Here is a 26,094-nt window from a genome sequence, read left to right as displayed (position 1 = left end):
ACCAATGTTAAACTCTGGCTACAAACCAACGACTGCTGACACCTCTTCTCTGAAAGACAGGTCTCCTAGACACCTCTCCCCTCTCCCTATGCCTTCCTCTAATCCCCTTTATGCCACTGATAACTGTAAATATATCCTAATATCCTGTATGTAACATTTAAGATATGCCTGTAACTGTAACATAAGAAATGTAAGATATTTATGTAACTGTAACTCAAGATTTATGATAATATAATGTGTGCTTTTTAGCCACAATATAAGCACTTACTCTTAAGGGGCAATGAGTGACATGCTCACAGTGGTGTGGCTAACAACATCATCTTTTATTAAAGGTACACATATAAAAGATGTAGCGATTCCGATATAAAAAGAAGTACAATTAGAATAGCACAATTCTTCAAATTTTGGAGTCATGCTCCAGAACATAAATTATTTAGACATATGGAGTACATTACACATTAATCAGCATTATGTAATCCTAAAAAGCCACCACCATACAATGACCGATCATAACAAATCATACAGTCATAGCCTGCCTGTGAACACATAAAGGCTAGACAGGTCAATAAATAGACACAAGACCAACTAGTTTTGGCACTCGTCCACCCTTATGGCCACCTTCATCGGGGTCATAAATGTATATCCACCTCATATCTAAGGTGGCCCAGGCTTGTCTGGCTTAAAAATAGTAATTCGGTGAAAATGAAGGAACAACCAATGTCCTTCTTTCTTCAAGCCGTGTCTATGCCATGTGATATTTGCTGCTGCCGCAGTCCGAGGCATTTGTGGCATACTAGAAGTGTTTCATAATGTCTGCCTGTGAAAACAATGTCTGTGGCGCCTTCGGTAACATTACAAGTACAGCTTGATACCAAATATAATTGATGGGCAAAAGAAACCCTTCTTGCCTCCTCTGTACTTTAGGATAGCCGTAAGGTCATAAGTACTGTATCACCTAGATGGAGGGAACACGCACTTTGCTTCGTCCCGATTATAGTCCTTGCACCACTAGAAGCTGTAGAGCATGCAGCTTTGCTACTTTTAACAGGTAGGTGGTGTGAGCTTCCCCAGGTCAGAGAATTCCATTCACTAGTGATGCTGGCACAGATCATCTTCAAAACTGGCAAGGCAATCTCGACCCAAGCACCTGCTTGCCTAGCTAGAAAGTCAGTGTTCTCTGCCAGTCAATACAATTCAAGGAGCCCGAAGATCGACACTGGAAACCCAGAAAATGGGGGAAAGAATAAAAAGAGAAAACAGGCCTTCCCCTGTTATGCTTGTGCAACATCATCCTGCCGGACATTTGTGTGGCTGTGATGCTGCTGCAGTTCATAAAAGAGCTGAAGGCCCCTTTGTTTAAAAAAAAAATGACTTGGTCCGCTGATTGGCTATCAGCAGGCCAGGCATCCACTCAGCGTTCCCCATCAACACAGCTTATCCAGCCATCCACTCAGCGTTCCCCACCAAAGCAGCGTATCCAGCCATCCACTCAGCATTCCCCACCAACGCAGCTTATCCAGCCATCCACTAAGTATTCCCCACCAACGCAGTTTATCCAGCCATCCACCCAGCGTTCACCACCAACGCAGCTTATCCAGCCATCTACTCAGCGGTCACCACCAGCGCAGCTTATCCAGCCATCCACTCAGCGTTCCCCACCAATGCAGCTTATCCAGCCATCCACTCAGCGTTCCCCACCAATGCAGCTTATCCAGCCATCCACTAAGTATTCCACACCAACGCAGCTTATCCAGCCATCCACTCAGCGGTCACCACCAATGCAGCTTATCCAGCCATCTACTAAGCGGTCACCACCAGCGCAGCTTATCCAGCCATCCACTCAGCGTTCCCCACCAATGCAGCTTATCCAGCCATCCACTCAGCGTTCCCCACCAACGCAGCTTATCCAGCCATCCACTCAGCGTTCCCCACCAACGCAGTTTATCCAGCCATCCACTCAGGGGCTAAACCCCCTACTCCGAGCCTCTTCAGAGCCAGGTGGCTGCCATCTTTCCTCGTCGGTTTTTCCAAGTGCTCTGCCCTGCTATCCAGCACCCCTGCATCCTATCCCCCACACCCTCACCTTTTCAACCCAATAAGGCACCCCTCCACCCTCTCACCACTTACCTTCTTTCTCCATGTCCATTGGCTGCTCCTGGAATAGTAGTGTTCCCGGCACAGCACCGACGTCAGCAAAGCCTCCATGGAAAGGGACTATGTATAGTCCCTTCCTCCCAATCCATGGCGGCCATCTATTTTTAAACTTGCTGTTTTGCAACATACAAATTATTTGTACCCCGGTAATTACCCCACTGCCTGTGTAAGATTGCTTAAGTGAGAAAGTCATTGGTGAAAAGGGTCATGCAAAAAAACCAGTGTCTACTAGTGTGTGCTTGTGTGCATATGGATGGGATTTAAAAAATCCTGACCCATCTGGGAAGAAACTGAGTGCTAAAGGGATACACCCAGGGGCTGAACAGTGGGGTGCAGCGGTAGCAGAGGAGCTGGGATGTGTAGGTGCAGTGGGAGAGGGAGCCACTCTTATCTATGTTGGTAACTTCTAACAAAGGCAAGGTGAATAGCAGGAACAGGCATCTTTCCTGTTTTTCCCTCCTGCAGTACTTTGTTTCCAGCCTGGCTGTGCTGGGGCTTCTGGTGGTGTGCTGGCCTGCAGAGCAGTGTTTTCATTGAGACTGCTTTGTAGGTGATGGAGGCAGTGGGCAAGGTTGACAGAACCAAGAGGCAACCTCAGGCAGTTTCGTGATCGTTTCAGGTGCGCTGTTCATTGCACATGATAAAGGCCTGATATCATTATGCAAAGTCCTTCCAAAGGTCACCCAAAAGTGGGACATATGTTACAGGCCCACAGCACATTCACTGTGAACTTAATCGTTGCCAGTAGCAGTTGCCTTACTGCACTGAATCTGCTATCAACTTTAAGGTAGACTCGGGTAGCAGGTATTACCACAGTATGTGTGCTTATTGGGCCATCACCCCAGTGTTCAGTCACAGATTCCAGCGTGCTCGTTACATGCACTTTCAGTGGTATTAGCAGTGCTAACATGGCCAAACTAAATTGTTGTTACCTCCAGTTACTGCTTAATGATGGGTGATTGTTTCTCGCCATTCTCACAGCCCAATAAGACTTCATTGGGATATGATAGTATCAATGGAAGCAGTGATACCGTCAAGCCCATTACCGTCAATGTGAGCGGCAGTAATACCCAAACTCATGTTGTTTTGCCTATTGGTTGCATAATTCATAATGAGGCGGAGTGGTAAATCTGGAGGCATTTGGAAATACCACCTTTTTTTTACCATTAACTCCAGACTTGAAATGAGGCCACAAGTCTCCTTCCAAGTATTATTGGATTAAAGACACCACGAGTGGGTGCTTCTGATGTGAGCAATACATTACAACAAACTAATGTTGCCTACCCGTGCCACTTTTCACGCAAAGGCTTCAATATCGAAACGACTCCAATGAGAAGATCATCTCATCCGTAAGGCCAGCAGACAGTAATAGCTGCCAATTTTCAGAATGTCTCGGACTTTCCTATTGACTGGGTGATAGTTCAAGAGCTAAGCGCTTGCTTCAGACATATGTCAGAGTGTACCTCGCAATTTTCAATCGAGGCGGGGACAACAAAGCCCTTTATCCTTCTGAGGTCTACAAATTGAGTACCATTACATTGGGTAGTAACACCTGTTATTAGAGCACTTAAAAGCCTGAGGAATCTGGCATGAAGTGCTTGATAACGATGTGATGATATGTCATTAAACTGATAGGCTGTCTTCTTTTTATCCCCCACACTCGGTGCCCTGAGTCAGTCCTAAGACAGCATGCACTGCTTGACAAATCCGAAAAACATCCCTGTCTCGGGAGGATAGATCAGGGGCAACGTGCTCGCCTTGGAAGCAAGACGACATGGAAAAACACAGGTTCGATCCCCAGGTCCCTGCTTAGAAACCTCTGGGTATTAATCATATCATAAAATACATCAATGTAATCAGAAGGATTTGGCCCATCAGCACGCGTATTTGAAAGTTAGAAGGTTGAGTTTGCTGGACATGTGCTGGCTGACCGCCATTGCTCCCGCCTGCCTCCTGCTTGGTTCGTACAACATGGCCCAGCAGGCGGATGGACTTTATTGCTCGCCATAAGACCTCCTCTAATTTTCCTAGTTCTCTAATGTACTCCTGATTGTCAGGGATTTTAGTGTGACGCTAATAGCGAGTGTATGTGATTAAATTGTTGTAGACATATCGCGGGACACCAGCGCACGATTCATTTGACGGTGATATATCTGGGAGCCACTGGAGACTCCAGAGCGAAGGAGGAGACGGGTCGCCCCTTTTATGGGTCGATTGATATGGCGCGCAGACCCTTATTGGACCTTCTGTTCTTGTTCAGGTTAATATCGTGTCACCCTAGTTGGAGAGTATTTGACTATTCGAGTTTGGAATTGTGAAGGTTTCTGTGACCTCTTCTCTGGGGAAATGGGCTGTCTGGAGTTGAATGTGACCAAGATATCAATAGTGAGGACCAGCAAGGAACAGCGAGGACCAGCAAGTCAAAAAATGCTGCCCGTCTAGAGGTCTAAGTCAATGAAATTACAGAGCAGGTATCCTTTGGGAGGGTAATGTGAGGGCTGAAGGACACAATGGGCCTCATTATAAGTGTATAAGCCTACCGGCACTGTTACCGGACTGGCACACTACGAGTCTGCGGGCGGGTGCCAGGGTCAAACCTGGCGGGCGAAACGGTACCCGCCCGCAGACTTACACAGAAGCACCGGCACTGTTGCACACGGTGCCGGTGCTTCTGTGCTCCCCATTCCCATTGAGTCCTATGGGACTCATATTGGAATGGGGATTTACATTTTCCGGCGCCTGACTTCACGGACCGCCGGGGTTGTAATGCCCCAGTGTTTCTGTGAAGTCAGGTGCTGGAAAAATGTGCAAGTCCGGCGGCAGCCTGCCGGTTTTACCGGCACGGCTACCAACAGACTTAGAATGAGGCCCATGTCTGAATTTGGGGACGTTTTGGTCCTGTTCTTAGCTCTTGAAGACAGAAAGAGCTAGCTCTCTGCTTCAAGTGCAATGTGGGGATAATGGCGGGAAGGTTAGTCTACCGCATAATGCTGGAAGGTTAGTCTACCGCATAATGCTTGTGCCATTCAATGCATTATTATAGATACTATTTCCTACCCGGAACCTTTCCATCGGTTGCATGGTGGGGCGAAGATGGACCATTTCCAAATTTTGTATCGCTTTTTTGTTCTTGTTGTTCTGTGGGTAGTTCTGTCAATGCATCAAAATCACATGTTAAATGTTAGTCTATATTTTTACGATGACACATAAAGCATGAATTATTTAACAAAAAAAAAGATCCTTATAATGGCAGTGTGCCGGGCAGGGTTGGCTAGGACTGCTGGTCAGAGAAAAACTCCCCTGGTCATTTCTGCAGGCCTTTTTGCGGACTGGGAATCAGTGCAAAGTGAATGTTTGCAGTGCAAAGTCCAGGCAAAAGTCATTTTGCACTGCAAAAATGACTATGCACTGACTTTGCGCTGCAAAAATACACTACGCACGGTTCCATTCGATGAATCAGGGTTTGTGTCAGCAGTGCAAAGTCACTTTTCAGCAGTGCAAAGTCACATTCAACCAGGAAAATATTCCATGAATGGCGCCCTGAGTATAATGTTCTTTTTAAGCAAATGAGCGTGCTAACGATAACGTATTTTGCTTATGATGAATGTAGACAGGAAGAGTTTCGAGTGCACAGCACCTAGCGATCAGACGATCTTCTTAGGTTACGCATACATTGGGAATGCCATGAGTAGACCCTGATAATGTGTGAATTTACACATGCAGAGAAAACACCTCTCTGCGGGGATGGGTGAAGCTTTGCTCTATGATTTGCTGACATCGGTGATGTACGGTGAACAGGAGTGTAGATATTTTTTATATTTTACTATTTTTAGTTCAATAAAAGTGTCATATGTAAGTGAGAATTGGGGGAGGCGACAAGGCAGCGCAAAACTCGCAGAGAGCTTAAGATCGTCCCTAAAGAAGGGGCGTCTATTCAGCTCTTGCATAGTGGAGCTGTGAGTGTGGTTGAAATGACTAATTAAGTTGCCACAATAACGCAAAGTGTGTGCGTCTCTTCATGGATTCAATCCCTTCAATTATGCCCGTCAGGGGCAAGCTCGTGTGGCACTTCCATGCCTCTGTGGCAAGTTTTGCCAGGTTTTCAAAGTCGAGCAACAGGAACGTTCAACCTGGAGCTTGAAGAGATGGCGGCGGGCCATGGAAGCCCATGGGGTACAGTTAATGTGGAGAGAAGAAAAAAGCGCCCTGCCTAGATACATGTTACTAAAATGCCACCGTGGTGCCATGCCTGAAATATTTTTATTTTATTTCAGCAGTTTGTACAGGGATGGGGTACAATGCTACAATAACAGTTTATTAGGTGTTATTGGAAGCGCATTTCGTGACTTGATCAATGGTGGGACGTCATTGCTGTTGGAGATTTCAAGTGGAAGGCAATGTTTGTTTCGGGCAGATTTAAAGGTGTTGCACAAAGTCTTTCAAATGTGGCAACCTGTTCCACGTAGCTACTCTCTTGTTCCACATAGCTACTCTCAACTCTCGCTCTGCTGTCAAACACTCCTCTGACATCTGCCACCTCCTGGAAGACCGTGACCTGGATGTTCTCGCTCTCACAGAGACATGGTTCACGGCCAGCTGTGCCACAAGTTTTGACACTCTCCTCCCTGAGGGCTACAAGATCCTCCCCAAGCCCAAAACTAACCGGCCTGGAGGTAGAGTGGCCCTGATCTTTCCTGAGTGGGTTCCTGCTGTTGTCATTTCTAAGCAGGCCTATTCCTCCTTTGAATGCCTGGTCTGCAGGCTCTCTATCTCTCCTAGCCTTTCCCTGACTGTGACCACCATCTACAGGCCACAGTGGTGTAACCCAAAATTTGGGGGCCCCCCTACTAGCCGTTCTGAGGGGCCCCTCAACTCGGCAACAAATCACGGGTCGCGCCACACTCTGGCCCGGCCAAGATGACCACGCTTGTGCAGTACCCACGAACGTGCTGCTGCAGGGGTACGCCACACAGTGCACTAAAAGAAAGATATAAATATATGTTTTAATGCATTATGCAGCACACTTTCAGAGAAAAATTGTCTAAAAAGCCAGATCGTTTTCAATTGTTTTGTAGGGTAACACCAATCTAAAAATCGAATACATGCAAGTTACCAACAGTGCACAGGAACATTAATGCTTTAATTAATCTAATGCCTTGCTATTAAAAATGCCATGCCGCAATGAAAACATGTCCAACTGGCTGCACAATGTAGACCAGTCTAGACATGCAATAACATATTACAGTAAAGCATGCCAGGCCACATTTAAACATACCTAGACTGGTTGCACCAAAATGCCAGTCGAAGCAATAACACTTATGGTTATTTTATAAAAGATGCACAGAAAAGTACACAATGCTACAGTAAGAAATGGCTAGACTGGCAGCACCCAAATGCCAGTCTAGCCAGGTAATTACACTTAGCAGGACTGCTTTATCAAAGATGCCCAGTTAAAAAGAATTCAAGACAAACTAAGAAATCACTAGACTGACTGCACCAACATGCCTCTCTAGACACCAATACCACATAACAAGCCTGCTTAGTCTGGACATGGATGACATTACGATTTATTGCACAAAACCCATCCCACCCCACCCCGCTACACATCCCCTCTCCCTCACACCCCCTGCCCCAAACCCCAAAATCATCTTCTCAGACCAGAATTATCTCCATGTCCCCTTTTCTCGTCCCATTGCTTACGCATGTGGCTCCTTGCCTAATAGGTAAATACTGTGACGAGGAAGAGTGGGACTAGGAGTAATGAAGATTACAGGTAACTAAGCCAGGCATTACCTCTATGTCCCTCTACCTCATCCCAGTACTTGTGTATGAGTCAAAGTGCCTCATACATAAGTACTGGGACGAGGAAGAATAGGGCTATGAGTAATGAAGATTACCAATAAGTAACCAAGGGATTAAACACAAGTAGTGACCCAACACCTTAGAGCTGACTGAGCTTCAGCCGCCCCCCCCAGATCCCCTTGACATTTTTTGCTATGCTGACTCGACCTGACGGACCTACAGATCCGTTGCCATTCAGAACGGGACACACATGTTAACCGGCACCTGGGTTTTGCTGTTCACAAAGGCCCAGCAATTACTAACGTAAAGCATTTCGCTGTTAGTACCTTCATTCAAATGCATAATTCTTTAGGCAACTGAAATCTTGATGGGGTTTTAGTACTTGCATGCCAGGGAAGTGATTGGAAGGGTAGAGAGGGGACAGGGGCCGTTTATTCTCACAGCAGTCCATAAGTGGGTGCTTTCAGACTTAAAGGAGAGAGTTAACCGCTTGTAACATTGAAGCTGCACTAGATTAGTCTCATTAGAATGCATAAAGAAGTTGGATGCCCCACACAAATACATTTGCCTCTCCCCCACTGCCCGTGAAGTTAGCACCTCACCCAACATTTGAAGGACTAGCACCCCCTGCCCCTGAAATGTAGGTTTTGTTGCGCCCTCGAACACAAGCACACAGCATTCAACATACACACGCACACCCAGGCAGCCATCCATACATTTAAGTGTGCACCCTTCACCATACAGGCGCACCGAGGCAGCCACCCATACATTTAAGTGTGTACCTTTTCACCATACACTCACACAGGCAGCCACATATACATTTAAGTGTGCACTCTTTCACCATACACTCACACAGGTAGCCACCTATACATGTGCACCCTTTACGCTGAAAAAATATATATTTTCTTTTTAGTCCAAGGGGGCCCCCCTCTCAGAACATGTGTTGCGGGGCCTCCATTACGCCAGTGACAGGCCACCCACCTGGCCAGGTCACCCTCTTTCTCTCAGAATGGGCTGACCTCTCGTCTTCTCTCCTTGCCACCACCTTGAGATCTCAACATCCACTTGCATGCATTTAACCCCACCTCTGGGCTCTACCACAACATATGCAACTCTCTCTTCCTTTCCATTCTACCCTCTGGTCTGACACACTCTACTGGACACACCTTGAATGTTCTATGGACTATGAGTACTCTAGTCACTACGGTGAGTAACTTTAATTTCTAAAGTAAGCATTCTACATTCTGCTAAGTATAGGCACGCACCTTTAGAAGATCACCACACAGGGGTCTGCAAGGTTTCATTTTCCCGATGTTTTGGACTATAACTTTCATCAGCCTTGCAGCATAGCCAATGGTGAGGGACCACAGGATTTGTAGTGCAACACATATGGCGAGTCGCAGGTTTCAGACCTCTGGATTAGTGGATCTCCCTTTTCCCCATTGTTGCCAAAAGGGCAACAGTTCTATGGGTTATATGATGTTGCGCTGCGGGATCGAAAGCATATTTTTCGTGCGTCCTGCTCCATTTACATCATTTCGTTATCATGCCTTTGCTTGTAGAATGTGTGTTGGGTTAGAAAGTGGTACATTTTTGGCACCCCCAATCGTGGAGCAGTAAGTGGCATTGTCTTTAACTTTCAGGCTTAGCACAGGTTATTTAGTGCACATCATCAAACAAAACACTCCACATTCTCTCCCAACCTCCAAGACAAACCCACGTCCAATGTGCCATGTCCATCACCCACACACACGTAGTTAGTGGATCATCTTATCATTGTTTGACACTGAAGTGATCACCTCTGTCTTTTCTTTAGACTCAACAGCGATTTTCATTGATCTTGGGGTGAAACTTGAAAATCTTCAGGTTTATAAGGCTTGGTCGCTGACATTAAGTTGGAATTGCCTACACTTACATGCCATCAATCTGTATTATTATTATCTCTGCCCCTCAGAATGTAAATGATGACCCGCAACCCCTTGGGTTTACACTGTATTTGAACATGACATTGTTTTCGCCCGGTTTCACAGAGGGTTTGTGTGTAAACGTGCTCCCTTATGGACAGTGCTTTAAGTGGGGTGGTAAATTGAGAGGGGTCTCTCATTTGGGGGTGTCGCCTAAGTACGAGTGCTTTGGCCACACACCCCAACAAGAGGGCCACCCCCCCAAGCTCTTGCATTTAAGCAGCCGTGGTTAAGGAATTTCCTGCAGAGGTTGCTGACCCTACCAGGCAACTCTTTAACCAGACCGCTCCTTGAATGCAACGTGCTGCCTGATGTCTCTTTATTCCGAAACAGTAGGAAGGCTGCGTTGACCAGCCTCCTTTTGTTTCTGAGTAAAAAGCTAATACGCAGTGGAAGCCCTTTAACCAAGCACAGTTAATGGGCTTCCTGCTGCATGTTTGTTCAGAAACAAAATAGAGGCTGGACAACACAGCCCTCCTCCTGTTTCGAAATAAAGAGACGTCACACAGCAGGTTTAGCTGAATCGCTGCTTGGTTACACGGCTGATTTCAGGTGTCAGCATTTAAAAAAGGTTCCCTTTTTTTTTCTAATCCGAAATACTGACACCTGCAGGCAGCCGTGTAACCGTGCAGGGCTCGGCTAAACGGCTGCCTGAGAGGTCGGCGTGGCTGGGGTTAGTCGGGGTGAGCCACGTCAGGGCTCCGGCTCGGGAGCCCATTTCAGAGACTGCCAGGGCCAGGGGCCTATCTCAGATACTGCCGGGGCTTGGCTCCGGCTGGCCCCGGCCCACGTAAACATGGGAATTCAAGGGAGATTGTTTATCACCTCCTCACTAGGTTCACCACCGGAGAGGGTGCAGTAAGGTAGTGGGCAGGAAGGTGCAGTGCAAGATGGTGCTTGCAATTTGCACTGAGATGAGAACCACAGTGGAATATACGACTGCACAAGAAAGATGAGGCAATTATTCCATGGTGACTTGATGGCATCTGGAATGTAGCCTAAAGGCTGAAAGAATGAAGGGAAGCAAAAATATAAATCACAGAACTCTGTATTGGCAGATGCAAGGAATAGTGAATGAAGAGCCTATCAGACAAAAGACCCTGTAAGGAATTATAGTTTACTGGTGAGTGGGACTTACCCGTGCGACTTCCAGATGAACTACAAAACCCTTTTGATGCTGTTTGCTTTAAGAGTCCTGAAGAAGAAATGGAATTCTCGAAACGCGTAGAGCTCTTTATTTAGAATATATGTTTTTGATTATTGCCACTATTGAATTATACATTGAACTGTAAATATATATGGTCAGGCACCAACAACATGATGTATCAATGAATTTGGAAGGGACGCATCTTTAGTAAACTAACCATTATACACATAACGAATGCGCATTTAAGTGCATTCTTTGAAATAATAATTGGGTATTAATTTATACAAGTCATATAACTTCTTCAGTATATATAGGTGTGCATGGGACGGGAGTGTCCATATGTGGTGGACACTTAATTTGTTTCCATTATAGAGAGCGTCTTGTCATGCCAAAGTTGCATATTTCTCCCGTGCACCCTAAACATAGTTAAATCCTTTCACATTGGGATCTACCTATTTCTACCCTTGCAATTACATGTACAAGGTGTGCTAGCATTACTGCAATTTTCTGTATTGCTTTAAGAGTCCGCCCAGCAGCTCCAGGGGAAAAGAGGCCTAGGGGGATGTCTATGTGCATTGGCTGGAAAGCATGTTCCAGGCCTACTGGCTCCTTTGGGAAAACTTCCATGGACTGAAAAAACTACATGTCACAGAAGACGCGTCGCTGGAAAGGGAGGAAATCACAAACACAAGGACATAAGACAACCAGGGGCATAAGAAGGAGAGTATAGAAGAAACAGGAGGCAAGCAGAGCTATTGCTAGAACCACAACTAGTGCTAAACGGCCAATACATTGAGAAATGTGAACCAGATTCTGTTCTGAAGCATACACAAACAAGTCACAGCAGAAGGTGATAACACAACTATGCTTGAATCGGAAAGAGTCGTTTCAGGAGCAAAAGGACATAAGAGACTGTGTTGTGGGTTCCCCAAGCAGGGGGGGCATTACCACTTCAGGTAATGCCGCGGGGCACATATTTTCGCTTGGGCCTTAACAAAAGCCCTGGGGCACAACCTGAAGTGGCAATGCCGCCCCTCCGAGGGGCCTATTGCTATTAGTATCCAGGCCCATAAGAACGGGGTACTAAAAGTTTTATTTTTTCTGATCTGAAGTGCTCTGGCATTTCGGAACAGAAAAAAAACATAAATGGCTGCGGGGGAAGGGAAAACAAACTCAGTTTTCCCTTTCCATGGCAGCCACTGAAAAAAATAGAAAAAAGTTTTTTAAAAAAATGGCTGCCATGGAAACGGGAGAAGGGACTACATCTTTCCATGGTGCCCTTTAATAAAAGTAAACAAAAAAAATGGCCACCATGGAAAGGAAGAAGGGACTACTTGTAGTCCTTTTGTAGTACTTGTAGTCTTCCTTTCCATGACAGCCTGTTGCAGATCGGGAGCGGACGCGCTGGGGACAGAAGTGTTCCCATGGCGTCCACTCCGGAAATGGACTTCAACGAAGGTATGTGGGGATTGGAGTGGGGAAGGAATTCTGTGGATGGGGAGGAGGGGGAGGAGAGGGAAAGTGGGATGCCACCTACCTTATTCCCCGGTGGGGGAAGATGGCAGCTTCCAGCCGTGAGGCTACTCGGGCGGGGGATTACCACTGGTAATGGCCCCATTCTGAGCCTCCTCATTGGCTGAGAGACTGCCACGCCCCACCGCTGGGTACTAATTATGTGCAAAGTGATGTTCGTTTAAAGGGAATAGTGCACATGAGGAGAGCAAGAGAAGTGTGCAGAATAGGGTGCGGCAGGAAAAAATGGGTGGGGGAAGTATACATTGGTGCATAGGGCTCGGGGGGAGGGGAGGCTTTGGGGGATGAAAAACATATTGTCGCCCTCTTGCCTACTTTAGAGTTGTCCTCATGGCTATCCGCCCTCTTCAACCGAAATGGATACTTTGCAAGTTAACTTATTGTAGGTAATAACAAAGACATATTATTTGTATCTGAAGTGTCAGTGTCATATTTAACAGAACCACCAAAATTGGTCTAGCCTGATCTAGTACTGGTAACTCCGCCTGAAGTCAAATGTTCCAGCGTTTGCGCCAGTAGTACAAATGGAGAAAATGCTCTTCGCATCCGTTTTGCGGCTTATATAATGCGGAATGTAACTAACAGGGTTTCAAACAATTCCTATTACTCAACAATGTTAGCAATGGTTTTGCCTGTTATGTTCTGAAAGCTTGATAGGGAACACAGAAAATAGAGATTGCTCAAAATTTAGCCAAGACCCTATTACACAACATTTTGAACCAGTTGACTGACTTTTCATTTCGTTCAATGTATTCGATAAGGAACAAACATGAAGAATTGTTGTTTCACTTTTCCAATGTGGGAGATGGACGTTGGAGGCCAATCCTGTTTCATCGTATGCATGAAGCAAACATAGTAAATATAGTAAACTAATCAGCTTGCTTCGTTTTTGGTCCAATGCAAAATTCTTCATGTAGTATGACTAGCTGCAAAATCTGTTCGAATCATTCCAAGTTACAGAAGCAGCAAAACTGGTGCTAAGTGCATGCACTTCATTTTTAGCAATGGTGTAAACGTTCGATAATCTGGATACTGCTGGCAGAGTTGCAGTTGGGGTTGAAAACCTGGGGTTCAGGAGAGCTGACTTTTGATTTTCCCAGTGGGGTGACAATGGAAAGATTTTTAGGAAGGTCCATTGCAAGTATAGGTACATTTAGCACAGATGGTTTTTCCTGGGGGGTGCTCAGCGCCCGGATAACCCCCGTACTCAGCCCCACTGCTGGGGTACATGTTCATTTGGTCTATCAGAGTATTATTTTAAATGCCTTTAAAGATCCCCTTTGGTATATTTTCAATGTCAAACATGGCAGACTAAATTAGTGGGTGATTGGGTCAATTTGTGTATGGACTAGTGTGGTGCATGCATGCCAACAGTATCCATTCAATTTGGGAGATGCTACTGCTTTGCTGATTTTAACTTTGTATTCTGGAACTTGTACTCCTGGATTTATAATGGGGAAAGCCTAGACTAAAAGTTCCACAATGCAAAGGTAAAACCAGGACTGTGTTAACGTCTCCTGAATGGAAAGGATAATGTTGGCATGTATGGTGGTGTGCATATGTGCGCCTTTCAATGTGAAAACAAATGTAAATGTATGCGTCACATGTGTGTTCCCTATGTTGCATCAGTGCGATACATCCTTGCTGAATTGGGTCGATAGTGCTCTCAAATAATATACAAAAAGTGTTCTACTAAGAGCATTATAGTGCTTTGCAAGAGAAATGACTCATTGGGTCTAATTACGAGGTATGAGGTAGCCATGGCGCTATTAGCACCATGGCTACCCCCTTACCGCATTCCGGGTCCGTGTTCCCGGAATAGGGACTTAGCCGAGTCATTCTGACCTTGGAGGACCCGGTAAATCCCCATTCCGGGAACCATTCCCCATTCCCATTCGAGCCCCCATAGGGCTCAATGAAAATGGGGATGGAGCTAATAACATGCCTGCTATTAGCTCTGAAGTCCCTTAACGGGTCCCTTCCATAATGCCTGTTAAAACCAAGCGTTGAGGAAGGGACCCGCTAAGGGACCTCGGAATAGGGTGGTAAGGGATTACCCGCACCTGTGTCTTTACCGGTGCCGGTAATCCCTTACCGCCCACCTCGTAATGAGGCCCATTGTCAAACAAAACCTGTGCCAAATGAATAAAAAACACCTTTTTCATGTGCATGTGATTTTGCCAATAACATTATATTGTTCTGTGTCCTGTTTAAAACAATTTCAGATGCCGGCACATTACCATTTATTGAAATCCTCCAAGGAAACAAGCAATCATAAACCAGTGCGCAATTACTTATCATGAATGTCTGAGGAAGAAGAGGTCAGTTATGAGGACCTACACTATTACTCTTGCAACTATGGGCCTAATTCACAGAAGCGTTTTATAATGGCAAAACTCCTTCGAAAACACTCTGTGACTACCTTTCAATGCACCGAGTCGTCCGCCCTTCTGTAGCCACTGCAGTGCGGGCACAGGTTTAAATCCAGCCCCATGCCAAAACAACTTCAAAGTTACGGTTTGTCAAAAGCACCTGAAAAAAACAATTTGCAGTGTAAATACACGGCCATGATTGGCAAGCCCCACCACCCTCCTCGGTATCATGCTATTTCACCATAGATTGTACAATTGGAGGTTGCCAGCTTATAGGAAAGGTGGACCCCTGATACCTGTTTTATTCCTGTAGCCGTGTACAGGGTTTCATTGGGACAAGCTCACAGATTCCCATATGTTGAGGAAAGAAGGATGGTAGAAACCCCATGATGCACATTTTCCCACCTTTTTCTGTGAATCAACAAAAAAACCTTAGACTGTGTATCGTCATTACCTGAAATGCTGGCACCAAGCTAGTACATCTACATTACTTCTCTGCAGATAAAAAGCATCCACCATGATTAAAAGCGTGCACGCCGTCTATTGCCACAGGCCGACACCCACAGTCTCCACCCGAGATGACATAAGCTGAAGGCATGCAGATTTCCACTTGCAAGCTCCCAAGTGTTAGCTTCATGGTTCCAACCAAAAGGTTAAACCTAGGCAAACAAACTTTGGCTGAATCCCAAATCACCCAAATTCTCTCTATCTTCAAGTGATTCGGGTTTGGGTGAACCTTTAAGAGCTTTAAGAGCTTAATTTGTGTTAAAAGCTCATGCAATTTCATGCTGATGGAGTGTTGGTGTAAACATTGGGTTGAAGAGGTCAGATGCTTTCCTGCCTAGGATGCTCAAAGAAAGCAACGTGTCTAAATGAATAATGGCTTGCACCTGGCCTTTTCTTTGATATAGAAAACAAATTAACTTTTTGCAGCTGACAATAATTGTAATCTTTAATAAGAAAACACTCAGTGACAAATTCAGAAAAAAACGAATTCAAATCAAGCATGGCAGGGAGATTAATATTTTTGCTTATTTTGAAAAATGCACAGGTCACCTTATTCACAAAGTGGTGACCTTAGCATTTCTATCCCCATGTATAAATTAGTGTTGAGACGATGTATGTCACTCCATGCATCCACTTGGATGCTGGCAGCACATTTAATCATGACAGGTGCTTAAAGGGCCTGTCATTGTGAAATGTATACAGCAAATGGAGAAATAAAATCTATCCCTGTTTGAGGGATAGTCGCTAAATGGGACAGGAATAGTTCATGCCGCTGCTGTTTCACACTTTAAAAGAAAAATACATGAATGGAAGAGAAATTACCCGTCGTGCATTGCACTTCCACTATGCCTGCTCCATATTTGTTTTTGGCCTATTTTATTGTGAATCCTGTTTGTGAATTTGGGATAAGCAAGGAAACACCCCTTATTTGTGCTAAAGTGCAAAGGGAATGAAAAAGGGAATCTGAAGGCGCCTGTGATGCACACATTCAAAGGAACTTTGTGTACAGGGCGCATCTTTTTTTTGTGCGCAAGTGATGAGGTGCATGAGTGCATCAGTTCACCTACACCCGTGGAGGTTTTGCTCAGAGGCCTCTTGCTGTAGATATGTTATGTGCTATTCCCATGTGCACTGTTTTAAACATTGCAATCCTGCCTGACAAAATGGTATTCTTTTAAGGAGTGTCAGAGTCTACATAATGAATGGTGCACACGTGATTGACTCTGCCTCAGCCCTACTGACCTTTCTTTTATTGATCATTGATCTGCAATCATGGACTCTCCCTATTATTAAATAAATATGCTCGGTAGTGCCCATGGAAGGAAACCCAGCAGGATGAAACTTCATACAACTTTAGTGCATGGCTGACACTATGACTACATCGTTTTTTCTCATGTCCAAGTCTGTAATGAATTCCCTAAATAGTAATATTATAAGCCTCGGTAATACTTAATGTGTCATCCTCAGAATCATGAAAAGCAAATCCAGGCATGCCTGACATGTGACTGACTGCTGGCCTGACAGGCAATCTTACCATTCCCCACTTCAAATTTACTAACTTGATCAACCTCAGAAGAATGAAAGGTTGAGTTCTTCTTACCCGGATTTAAGCTTGGAACCTGCAGGTTACACACGGGTCTCTAAAGTAGGTGCATTAATATACCAAGATATCTCAGTTTAATGTGCTGTCCTACTTTAATAATATATATACAGATGTGCATTTCCTCTTGATAACCTCCAAATACAGCCTCACTACACACCAGTTTCACCTAACCTTTCTCTTGCTCTTCTTGAAGCCTTTAAAGTTATTTTGTATGTGTTTTTCCCAAGAACCAGCCCAAACTTGCCCAAACTTCCCTGGAGATGTATGGTTCTTAAAGCGATTTTGGCTGATACAGCCATTAAGAAAAATTCACAGAAACTTGCAAACCTATCCAAATCACAGTAGCATATTTGTCAGAGGCTGTGTGGAAGGGCGCATTACTTTTGAGAAGTTTACCCAGGCTTACAAAACGCCAATAACGTCATAAGACAGCTTCGCCATGCTAAACACTTGCTTCTGAGATCCCACAGAACCTGCAGTCACAGGTCTGGTTCCCGCCACTAGCAACTCAACCCTTCTTCGTTATCAGGTTGCTTAACGTGGTATATTGGGTAATTATAAACATACGATTGAGGTATGAAGTGGTAAGTGAAAAATCTTCATTTCATGTTCACTGACCGCGTCACGTTATTGAAATAACCCACAGACATGAGTTCTAATCCTAGTTTTCCCTTTCAACTACATCCTGTGTTCTTGTTCAAATCATCTTATCTCATCTAAATATATCATCAGTTGCGAAGAGTGACATTGTGCTTCTCTTTGTGGGGGTAGGGTACCTATCCTCTATACCAAAGAATTCCAGCTTACTATGTCCCTGCCTTGCGCTCCAGCCTCACCCTCTGCACCTAGTCATGATTCAGTTTGCAGTGTGAGCATCACAATCTGACATCTAAACATAGGCACACTATAGCCTCTTCATCATGTTCAGTCTGCTCTCCCTTCCCCTCCTGTTCTTTGAAATCCACATCCACTCCTTCCATCCGTACCTACGCATCCAGTGTCCTTATTGTGACCTACAATATTTTGCTCTGCAAAAAAGGGGACGTGTACCTAGCAGAGATATCACTGAAAATAACAATTATTTCAATAGCTCCCGCCACCCCCCTCGGGGAGTGCCCATTCTTTTCACTACAAATCTCTCCCATCTGTGATTTTAAGCCCCTACCTGTTCCCTTCTGCCATGCTGCCCATCTTTTTGTCACCTCCTCTACCCTCTGTATCTGTTTGAAAAGTTTTACTTCCACCCAGACCCGCTCTCATTTCCAGCCCTGTGTGGATACTTTCTGCAATGATGCACCTTTCAGTTTCTTTTCCAAATCATGTTTCATTTAACAAAACCATAAACAGAAGCAGTAGAATGTCTTTTCCTGAGGCAATCTGACAGGTGGAGGGTCACAACTACAGATATTATTAAAAAATACAAAAGAAAAAAAAGTGTGTATAACCCGTCTGTATCCCACAACCCACTCTGTCGTGGCGACAACATCCAAGGGTCTTGGAGATGAGAAAGAATAATGAAGTCACACAAGCACTGTTGCATAAAAAATTAAACCTGCCAAATAAGGCCAACACGGCTGTGAAATTTAGGCCCTCCTCGGCTAGTTGAAGGCACCATCAACAAAAAACCAAAAAAAAAACAGAGACTGGCGCGCACAGAGGACGCGGCTAATAATGGGCGATAGACGGGAAGTGATCACGGGAGCGGTCAAGTAAATAGATCATTAGATGCTCTCCATATGGTTTCATACTTTCAGTTCCTTTTCTAGTCTCCCTGGTATTAAGGGACCAGCTAGAAGTCTATGAAATTACTTTGTTTAGGTTGTTGTCATTCTCCTCTCCTTTTCTTTACTTGCCTAATGATGCACTCACCATCCTTTCTTTCAGATGATGTTGCCCCATATTTCAAGACTGAGCCGGGTTTGCCTCAGATCCACCTCGAAGGAAACCGCCTGGTTCTCACCTGCCTCGCTGAGGGAAGCTGGCCCCTGGAATTTAAGTGGCTGCGCAATAACACAGAGATCACAGCTTACTCCAATGAGTACAAGTAAGCTTGTTTTTTTATTTCACTGTTTCCTGTGAATTGATGGTGCTCGTTTTGTGCCCATGCTTTGTGAGACCCTCCCTTGGAAGGCTGCGGGAGATGTTTGAGATTGATGAAACCACATACCTTGCAAACATATGCTTGTATCAATTACTTTGCATAGATTTTCAGAAAACCTTTATTTTATTGTGATTAGTAAGTAATTATTGAGTGTGGACCTAGCTTGGGGAAGCAACATAGTGCTTTACTATCACAGGGGGGAGAACATGGCTGGGGAAACGGAGAAACAAGGGAGCAGGGAGCTAACAGAGGAGAGGGAGGGCACGCAGTTTGTAGGGGAGGAAACAGTGGGATGCAGATCACCCAGTCTCAGGTAGGGTTTGGAGCGGCAAGTGGTGTAGAGTGGAGGGTGTGTGGGCCTAGGTGTTAGGGAGAAGCCATTCATTGAAGGGAGGGGGCAAGTCTGATGTTGATAAGGAGGTGATTCAAGGTTCTTGGGGCATAGGCAGAGAAGGCCTGTCTTCTGGTTCTTTCCTTCTGGTACCGGCAGAGTTCAAGTCTGTACATGTCCTTGCTTCTGGTGGATCTTATGTCACTGGAGATGCTGAGTTTCTCAGTGTGGTAGCTTGGGGACTTTTGGGTGATAGCCTTGCAGATGATGCAGCAGGATTTGAAAATTATACAGGCTTGCAGCGGGAGCCAGTGCAGTTCGATGAGGGTCGGGTGATGTGGTTGAATTTGCAGAGTCCTTTAATGGGATGTGCTGGAGCAATCAGGTCACATCTCAAGGGTGCCAGGGAGTCGGCGGGAGGCTTTTCAAAAGGTCACGGCCACCATCCAGGTGGGAGAGGACCAAGGCTTGGACAGCAGATCTGAAGTTGTTTACAGGATTGAAGGGCTTGTTTTTCCTCAGGAGAAAACGTTGATTTCAAGCTGTCGGTCTTTCTTGCTATGTGCTGTTTGGAGATGTTTCTGTTGATGTTGAACCCAAGTGAGTTGGCGCAGGTGGCCAGCTGGGGTGTGATGCCCTCGAGGTTTGTTGCATGGAGTTATGCCAGGATGTCAGGGTTATTAGTGTTGCTGGCCAGCAGTAGGAATTCAGTCTTGGTGGGGATCAGCTTCAGATAAGCACTGAACATCCATGACTGGATCAATGTGAGTCAGGCCTGTGGTTGTCTTTGATGGAGGATATTTTGAGGTAGAGCTGAATGCCATCTGCGTATTGGTTGATGTGGATTTTGTGTCAAGTGAGGAGGGTTCAGAGCGGTTCCATGTAAGTATTGAAGATTACAGGGGAGAGGGTGGACCTAGTGACCCTCCACAGGTGGTGAGTAGAGTTGGTGATCTGGAGGAATCCATTTGTGCGAAACTGTGGCGATTAGCAAGGTGTGATTTGAACCAGCTGAGGAAGATCTTGCTGATCCCCATGCGGTGATGAAGATTGTCGGGGAGTATCTGGTTGTCTACTGTCTCGAATGCTGCTGAGAGGTCAAAGAGAACCAGGAGGCAAGGCTGACCATTACCGAGGATTTTGAAAGGCATTGTCGATCACCTTGATGGTAGCCGCTTCTGTGCTGCATCTGGGTGTGAAGCCAGGTTGTTAGGACTGAAGGAGATTGGCTTCAATGTGTTGGCTACTGCTTTGTCAGGGAACATATTTAGGAAGGGAGATGGGTGATGGTGCGGTAGTTGCTGAGGTCAGCAGGGTCCAGTGTTGTTTTTTTGAGATGTGGGATGATTTATCTGGTCTTGAGGGTCGAGGGTAAGGCACCTTGAGTTAGGAGCTGTTGATGATTGTCAGGTAAGGCAGGAGTGCTGCAGTCAGATGTGTCTTGAGTACGGAGGCAGGGAGGACGCCATTCGCGTTTGATGTGGCCTTGACGGATGCTACGGTGGCAGTGAGGACTTCCACACTGGGTTTCCTGAAAGTTGTCCAGGTACTTATGGTTTTGCGAGACAGGATGTGCAAAGTGCCATCAGTTGTGGCGCTGGGGTATGTGTTGGCGGATCATGCTGAACTTTTTAATGAAGAAAGAGTTGATGGCAATGGATTTACTTGCATATCAAATCTAAATTCCATACCTTTAGTGTTAAAGGTTCTTATGGTTTATCATTGAATACTAGAAATACATTTTTGTATTGTGCAGCTTTAGGATTATCTGTATGCCATATAATGTTATGAACTGCATGACAGTTTGCATGTGTAAACGTGGCGTGCACCACGGCAACCTCTGCGGTGCAGGTGAGTACTCACGGTTTAGGTAGCGAACACCTGACCCCTTGACTTTATATTTCCCCTTGTTGTCGTACACTCAAGAGCTCCTGCCATTTTGTGTTCTGTAGTTGAATAGAAGGCTGCTCAAATTTAAACTGCTTACATGTTCCAGTAATGTGCGCCGGCCTAGTGGAAGACCTCACACGTGGCAAGTTGTCCATTATGCCATCCATCTTTCCCACAAAGTATGAGCACCTTGCTCTTCTGCGATCTGCCTGTTGTGTCAGAGGATTCTGTTGTTTTTTCAGTGTTGGTAATACTGCAGCTGTTATAGGGGTCCAATTCTGGGTTAACCGATGTGCCTGCACTAGGGTCCTGTGCAGAGTGCCATTGTCACACTTACATTTTGCCGTGACCTAGCAATCTTCCATTTGGGTCTTCTTGTGGACTCGGGTGGTTCCTTCCTTGCCTGAAGTTGGGTACCAGAGCCCTCAAAGGTGTAGGGACGTATTTGGTCCATCTGTGCAGTCCTCAGAGGGACTCAGAGCCATCAGAGGGCAGCCATCCGTTTGGGCTACAGCTTTGTGAGCCTGTATCTGTGAACCATGGGCCCAACTAGACCAAATTCTTCGAGCCGATAGGGGCTACCTTCGGGGACTGTGTCAGGGTTCGGCAAACTTACTTGTGGTGGGGGGGTGCTCTCTGCCAAAGAATGTCTGAGGAAACCCCTATTGAGTTATCAGAAAATGGCACAATTTAAAACATGTCAGGCCACTGACACTGCCCGTAAGCATGATGGAATTGCAGGACAAAATATACATTTCTAATGTTACTTGCGAAAATGGTAATGTTCTGATGTGGTGAGTGGCTGGTTGCCCAACCCATCACAGCACAGTTTAGCGCCATAGAGAGTACAACACCTGATGACCCATGTGTCTACCATGCATTTCCCTACACAACATACAAACACACCAAAGATAACACAACACATCTCTCCACACTAACCACTACTCTGCCGGACACAACAGACATCCGCACAAAAAATGTACATTCTAAACCTGGAACGCACAATAACCACTGCTCCAGACACTCAGAAAATATCTAAAACATACACACCACCGAGACTACTATCTTTTACCATCTGCCTACAGCACTTAAACAAAGCCACCATGTCCTGCTCCCTCGGATGCTATGCATTCCCCTGAAGATCCTTATGCGCCAAGAAACTGTGAAAGTCGCAGACGCTGTGCTGGACTCAATAACACAGCATAAAATGGTATCACCCAAAAAAAAAAACGAATGCAAACATTTCGATGTGGAAAAGACTGAGTTATATTACCGAATTTTAGCGAAAGTGGCATCCATTTTTATAAAGAAAATAGACAGGGGTGTGATAAGGGTATAACTAAAGGTAAGGGGAGTTAAGGGGGTGCGCGGGGTCTCCCCCCGCACTATGTTTTTTTTAAAAGTGCAAACAGCCAACAATAATTATGGTAATTACACCAGAAAAACCTCGGTCTTTTCCACATCGACATTTTTTGTTCGCATTTTTCAAAGTACATCCGCACAAAATACCTTCCCCCATTCTACTGTGAGGATGAGTCACCCCTGTCCCTTCGTACCTTTCTAAGCTCTTCCCTAATATGCAAGTGGTGACATTCTGATTACTTAAGTATTACCTGATTCTTGTCATCAATAATTTATTGCATGGTTTTATTTGTTTCACTCCTAAAGTGTGTACCCTTTGTTTAAAAATAAACTACTTGCGACTCACTGTTATTGTCTTGCGAGCAGGCACAGCTTTTTAAGTTGTTTCAGCTGTGTGGGGCTTTCAGTTTGAAACGCCCACCAGAGTTTTAATTGCCTATTTATTTATGCATAAGAAAAGTGCTGCTGTTAACAGTGAAATATGTTACAGAATTAATTGCCAAGCCGTTGTTAACAGCACAGCTTCAGACGCCGTTTATCATCTGCGTCCTGTCCTGCTTTGGAGTGCTCTGTAGGTGAGCGCGGCCTGGCAATGGCTGGCATTTCAGGGTGGGAGGGTAAACCCCCATTAGCCCAATTGCCAGGGTGCACCTGCGGTGAGCTTTTGATTAATGAGTTTGCTTTCCTACCAGGTGTCTGAAATGCGATGGGGTGCGTGATGGCATGCAAGCCTGTAGTCATTCTAAGAGATGTGGGATACAGGTTTGCAGCTGTCTGGAACATAGCAAAAGAAGTATTTTGGTCTTGGAAAATAAGGAAGGACAACACAAGCTTGCGATCATGGACATACAGGATGGGCATCGATTCTTGGTTACAGCCATGCTGGAATGCAAACTTACAGACCAATTTCATTATTTGTGTGAGAGCAATGCAACGTCAAGTTCTCCAATGAGCAGAAGGTCTACAGATGAGGGACACGTCAGTGTTGGTTCGGATTCCTAGTCAATGGGTGTTGAGTTTTCATAAATTATTTTGCCTTCTAGATTTCTGTCTGTTGCATCACAGATAGGGTGATCTGTCTGAAGGCAGGTTGCATTTACAGCGCTGTGTGGGTGCGTAGTACACTCACTATATTTCTGCGATGCCACCTAAACCTTTTTTGCCGATCGATAGTGTATTTGGTTGGTTTGGCAAGCACCCTGTAGGATAGCTTGGAATGGTATTTACCACTGCTACCCAGGAAATTAACGTTATATAGGTACTTCCTTCCGATTATCTTGGACACTAGCATTCGGGGTTCTCTTGGCTGCTCCCTGACAGACATTCTGTTACCTGTTTTCTTGTTAATGTGTAATTTTATTGGATCCTACAATTTCAGTTATGCATTTGTTGTGCTTTATCTGTGCTTTGGTTGTGTCCTCATCTTGTCAAGAGTTATTGTCTGTGCCCTCATTTAGTCTGGCCTTATTGGTTATGTCCTCATCTTGTCAGGGGTTATTGGCTGTGTCCTTATCTTGTCACGGGTTATTGGCTGTGTCCTCATCTTGTCAGGGGTTATTGGCTGTGTCCTCATCTTGTCAGGGATTTTTGGCGTGTACTTATCTTGTCTGGGGTTATTGGTTGTGGCCTCATCTTGTCAGGGGTTATTGGTTCTGTACTCATCTTGTCAGGGGTTATTGGCTGTGCCCTCATCTTGTCAGGGGTTATTGGTTGTGTCCTCGTCTTGTCAGGGGTTATTGGCTGTGGTGTCCTTATCTTGTCTGGGGTTATTGGTTGTGTTCTCATCTTGTCAGGGGTTATTGGTTGTGTCCTCATCTTGTCAGGGGTTATTGGATGTGTCATTATCTTGTCAGGGGTTAGCTGACTGTGTATCTCCTTGCTGCATTACCCTTTGTACCATAATGCTCAGTGCACATATCAGTTAATGAGTGTTGTCTGGTTGATTGCTGCCGAGTATTCGATTGCTCTCCTTATTTGTATTTCTCTGCCTTGTTTACATTGTGGGGAATGATGTCTTGTGATATGTTATTGTCATTTCCCTTTGTGGCTGCTGCTCATGAGTAGTTTGCTTATGTTCTGGTCTGGAGGGTCCTGATGAGTGCACAGTTGCTGTGTGTCGATAATGAGCCAAATTATGATTGCAAACAGACTATAAGCAGAAGGACAACCAATAGAGTGGTGCGTTGGTTGGCAGATGGTCAGTGAACACAGAGAGAGGCTAGAGGTGATTGAGAAGAGAAAACATGGAGGGAGCAAAGGAGAGAGCAAAGAAGAGCAGGAGAAACATCTAGTGCGATGAGAGGAAGAAGACAGAGTTGCGAGAACAATAGGCAGAGTAGGAGAAACAACAAGAGAAGAGATAGAGGAAGGAGTCGCGTCAGGGAAAGAGAAGGAGAGAAGTAGTAGAGACAGGGAATGAGTACAGGGACTAAGTAGAGTGTTGAAGAGCTCCTCAAGACCTGATTGGGGAACGTGCCTCTAAAATGGTGGAGCCAGACCAAGAGCCAGAGATTACCTGAAAATATGGTTCTAGTGCAGCCCTAAATGTAGGGTTTTTGCCAAGACGAAACTGGAGGGAAAAGTTTGAGGTAGCCTGGGATCCACCTGCTTCAGCAGTGTCTGATGCCAAACCCCTTTGGACACCGCAAGGGACCATTACTCTGACAACCCATACACCAGCCTCTCGAGTGACATTGAGCTAAGAAAAAAGCGTTCAGGACATGATTGCAAATTGTAGATTTTAAAGGACTATCAGACTCACTCATGGAGGTGATCCTGAATCTAGCGAGGGAGGGAAGGCAACTAAGTTCCTAAAGGAAGTCAGAGGCCCGGTAGCAGGGGTAAGCATTTTAAGTTTCCAGCTACCAGCCAGCCATAAAATGCTACTTGCCACCTCAATTCTACACACACACAGACAGCACACCGTTTCTTATTAATATCACTACAAATGGCTAGAGGCGAGTGCACATTTTGAGACTGGCTGGAAGCATACCAAACTGTTTATGACACAGGTTCTAACCCCTCCATTCCGTTTGCAAGAATAAGCAACTAGAGAATTTGATGTTGGTTTCTAATCACCTGCTTATCTCTTAGCCGTTACAGTGTACAGCACAGTTTTTTTTCTGTCATGGCTGTGGGTCATCTTGTGTGTTGTTTTGGGCAAACGGTTTTATGAAGCTTTGACGCATTTCTTTTTCAGAATGGCAACTTTGCAGGATTTGCCTTTTTTTTACCACAAACCAGCGGGGGGACCCCCGCACCACACCTTCAATCCCCCGACCCACTGCAATATATACCTCACCCCAATTTACCATCTGCCGGTTTGTGG

The 26,094-nt window shown here is 45.3% G+C and overlaps 1 protein-coding gene across 1 annotated transcript in view; it reads left to right on the top strand.

The window, feature by feature from the left end:
- The window catches only part of SDK1 (sidekick cell adhesion molecule 1), a 2,988,580-nt gene that overhangs the window by 773,141 nt on the left and 2,189,345 nt on the right, over nt 1-26,094 (top strand). Inside the window, exon 2 of the mRNA XM_069647588.1 lies at nt 18,967-19,126. Coding sequence (XP_069503689.1) covers nt 18,967-19,126 — 160 coding nt within the window. The remainder of the gene's footprint in view (nt 1-18,966; nt 19,127-26,094) is intronic.

This window comes from Ambystoma mexicanum, chromosome 2q (assembly GCF_040938575.1).
Source record: "Ambystoma mexicanum isolate Mex_15411 chromosome 2q, UKY_AmexF1_1, whole genome shotgun sequence".
NCBI lineage: Eukaryota > Metazoa > Chordata > Amphibia > Caudata > Ambystomatidae > Ambystoma > Ambystoma mexicanum.
The sequence above is the reverse complement of the archived record's forward strand: the minus strand, read 5'-3'. Positions and strand labels throughout refer to the sequence as shown.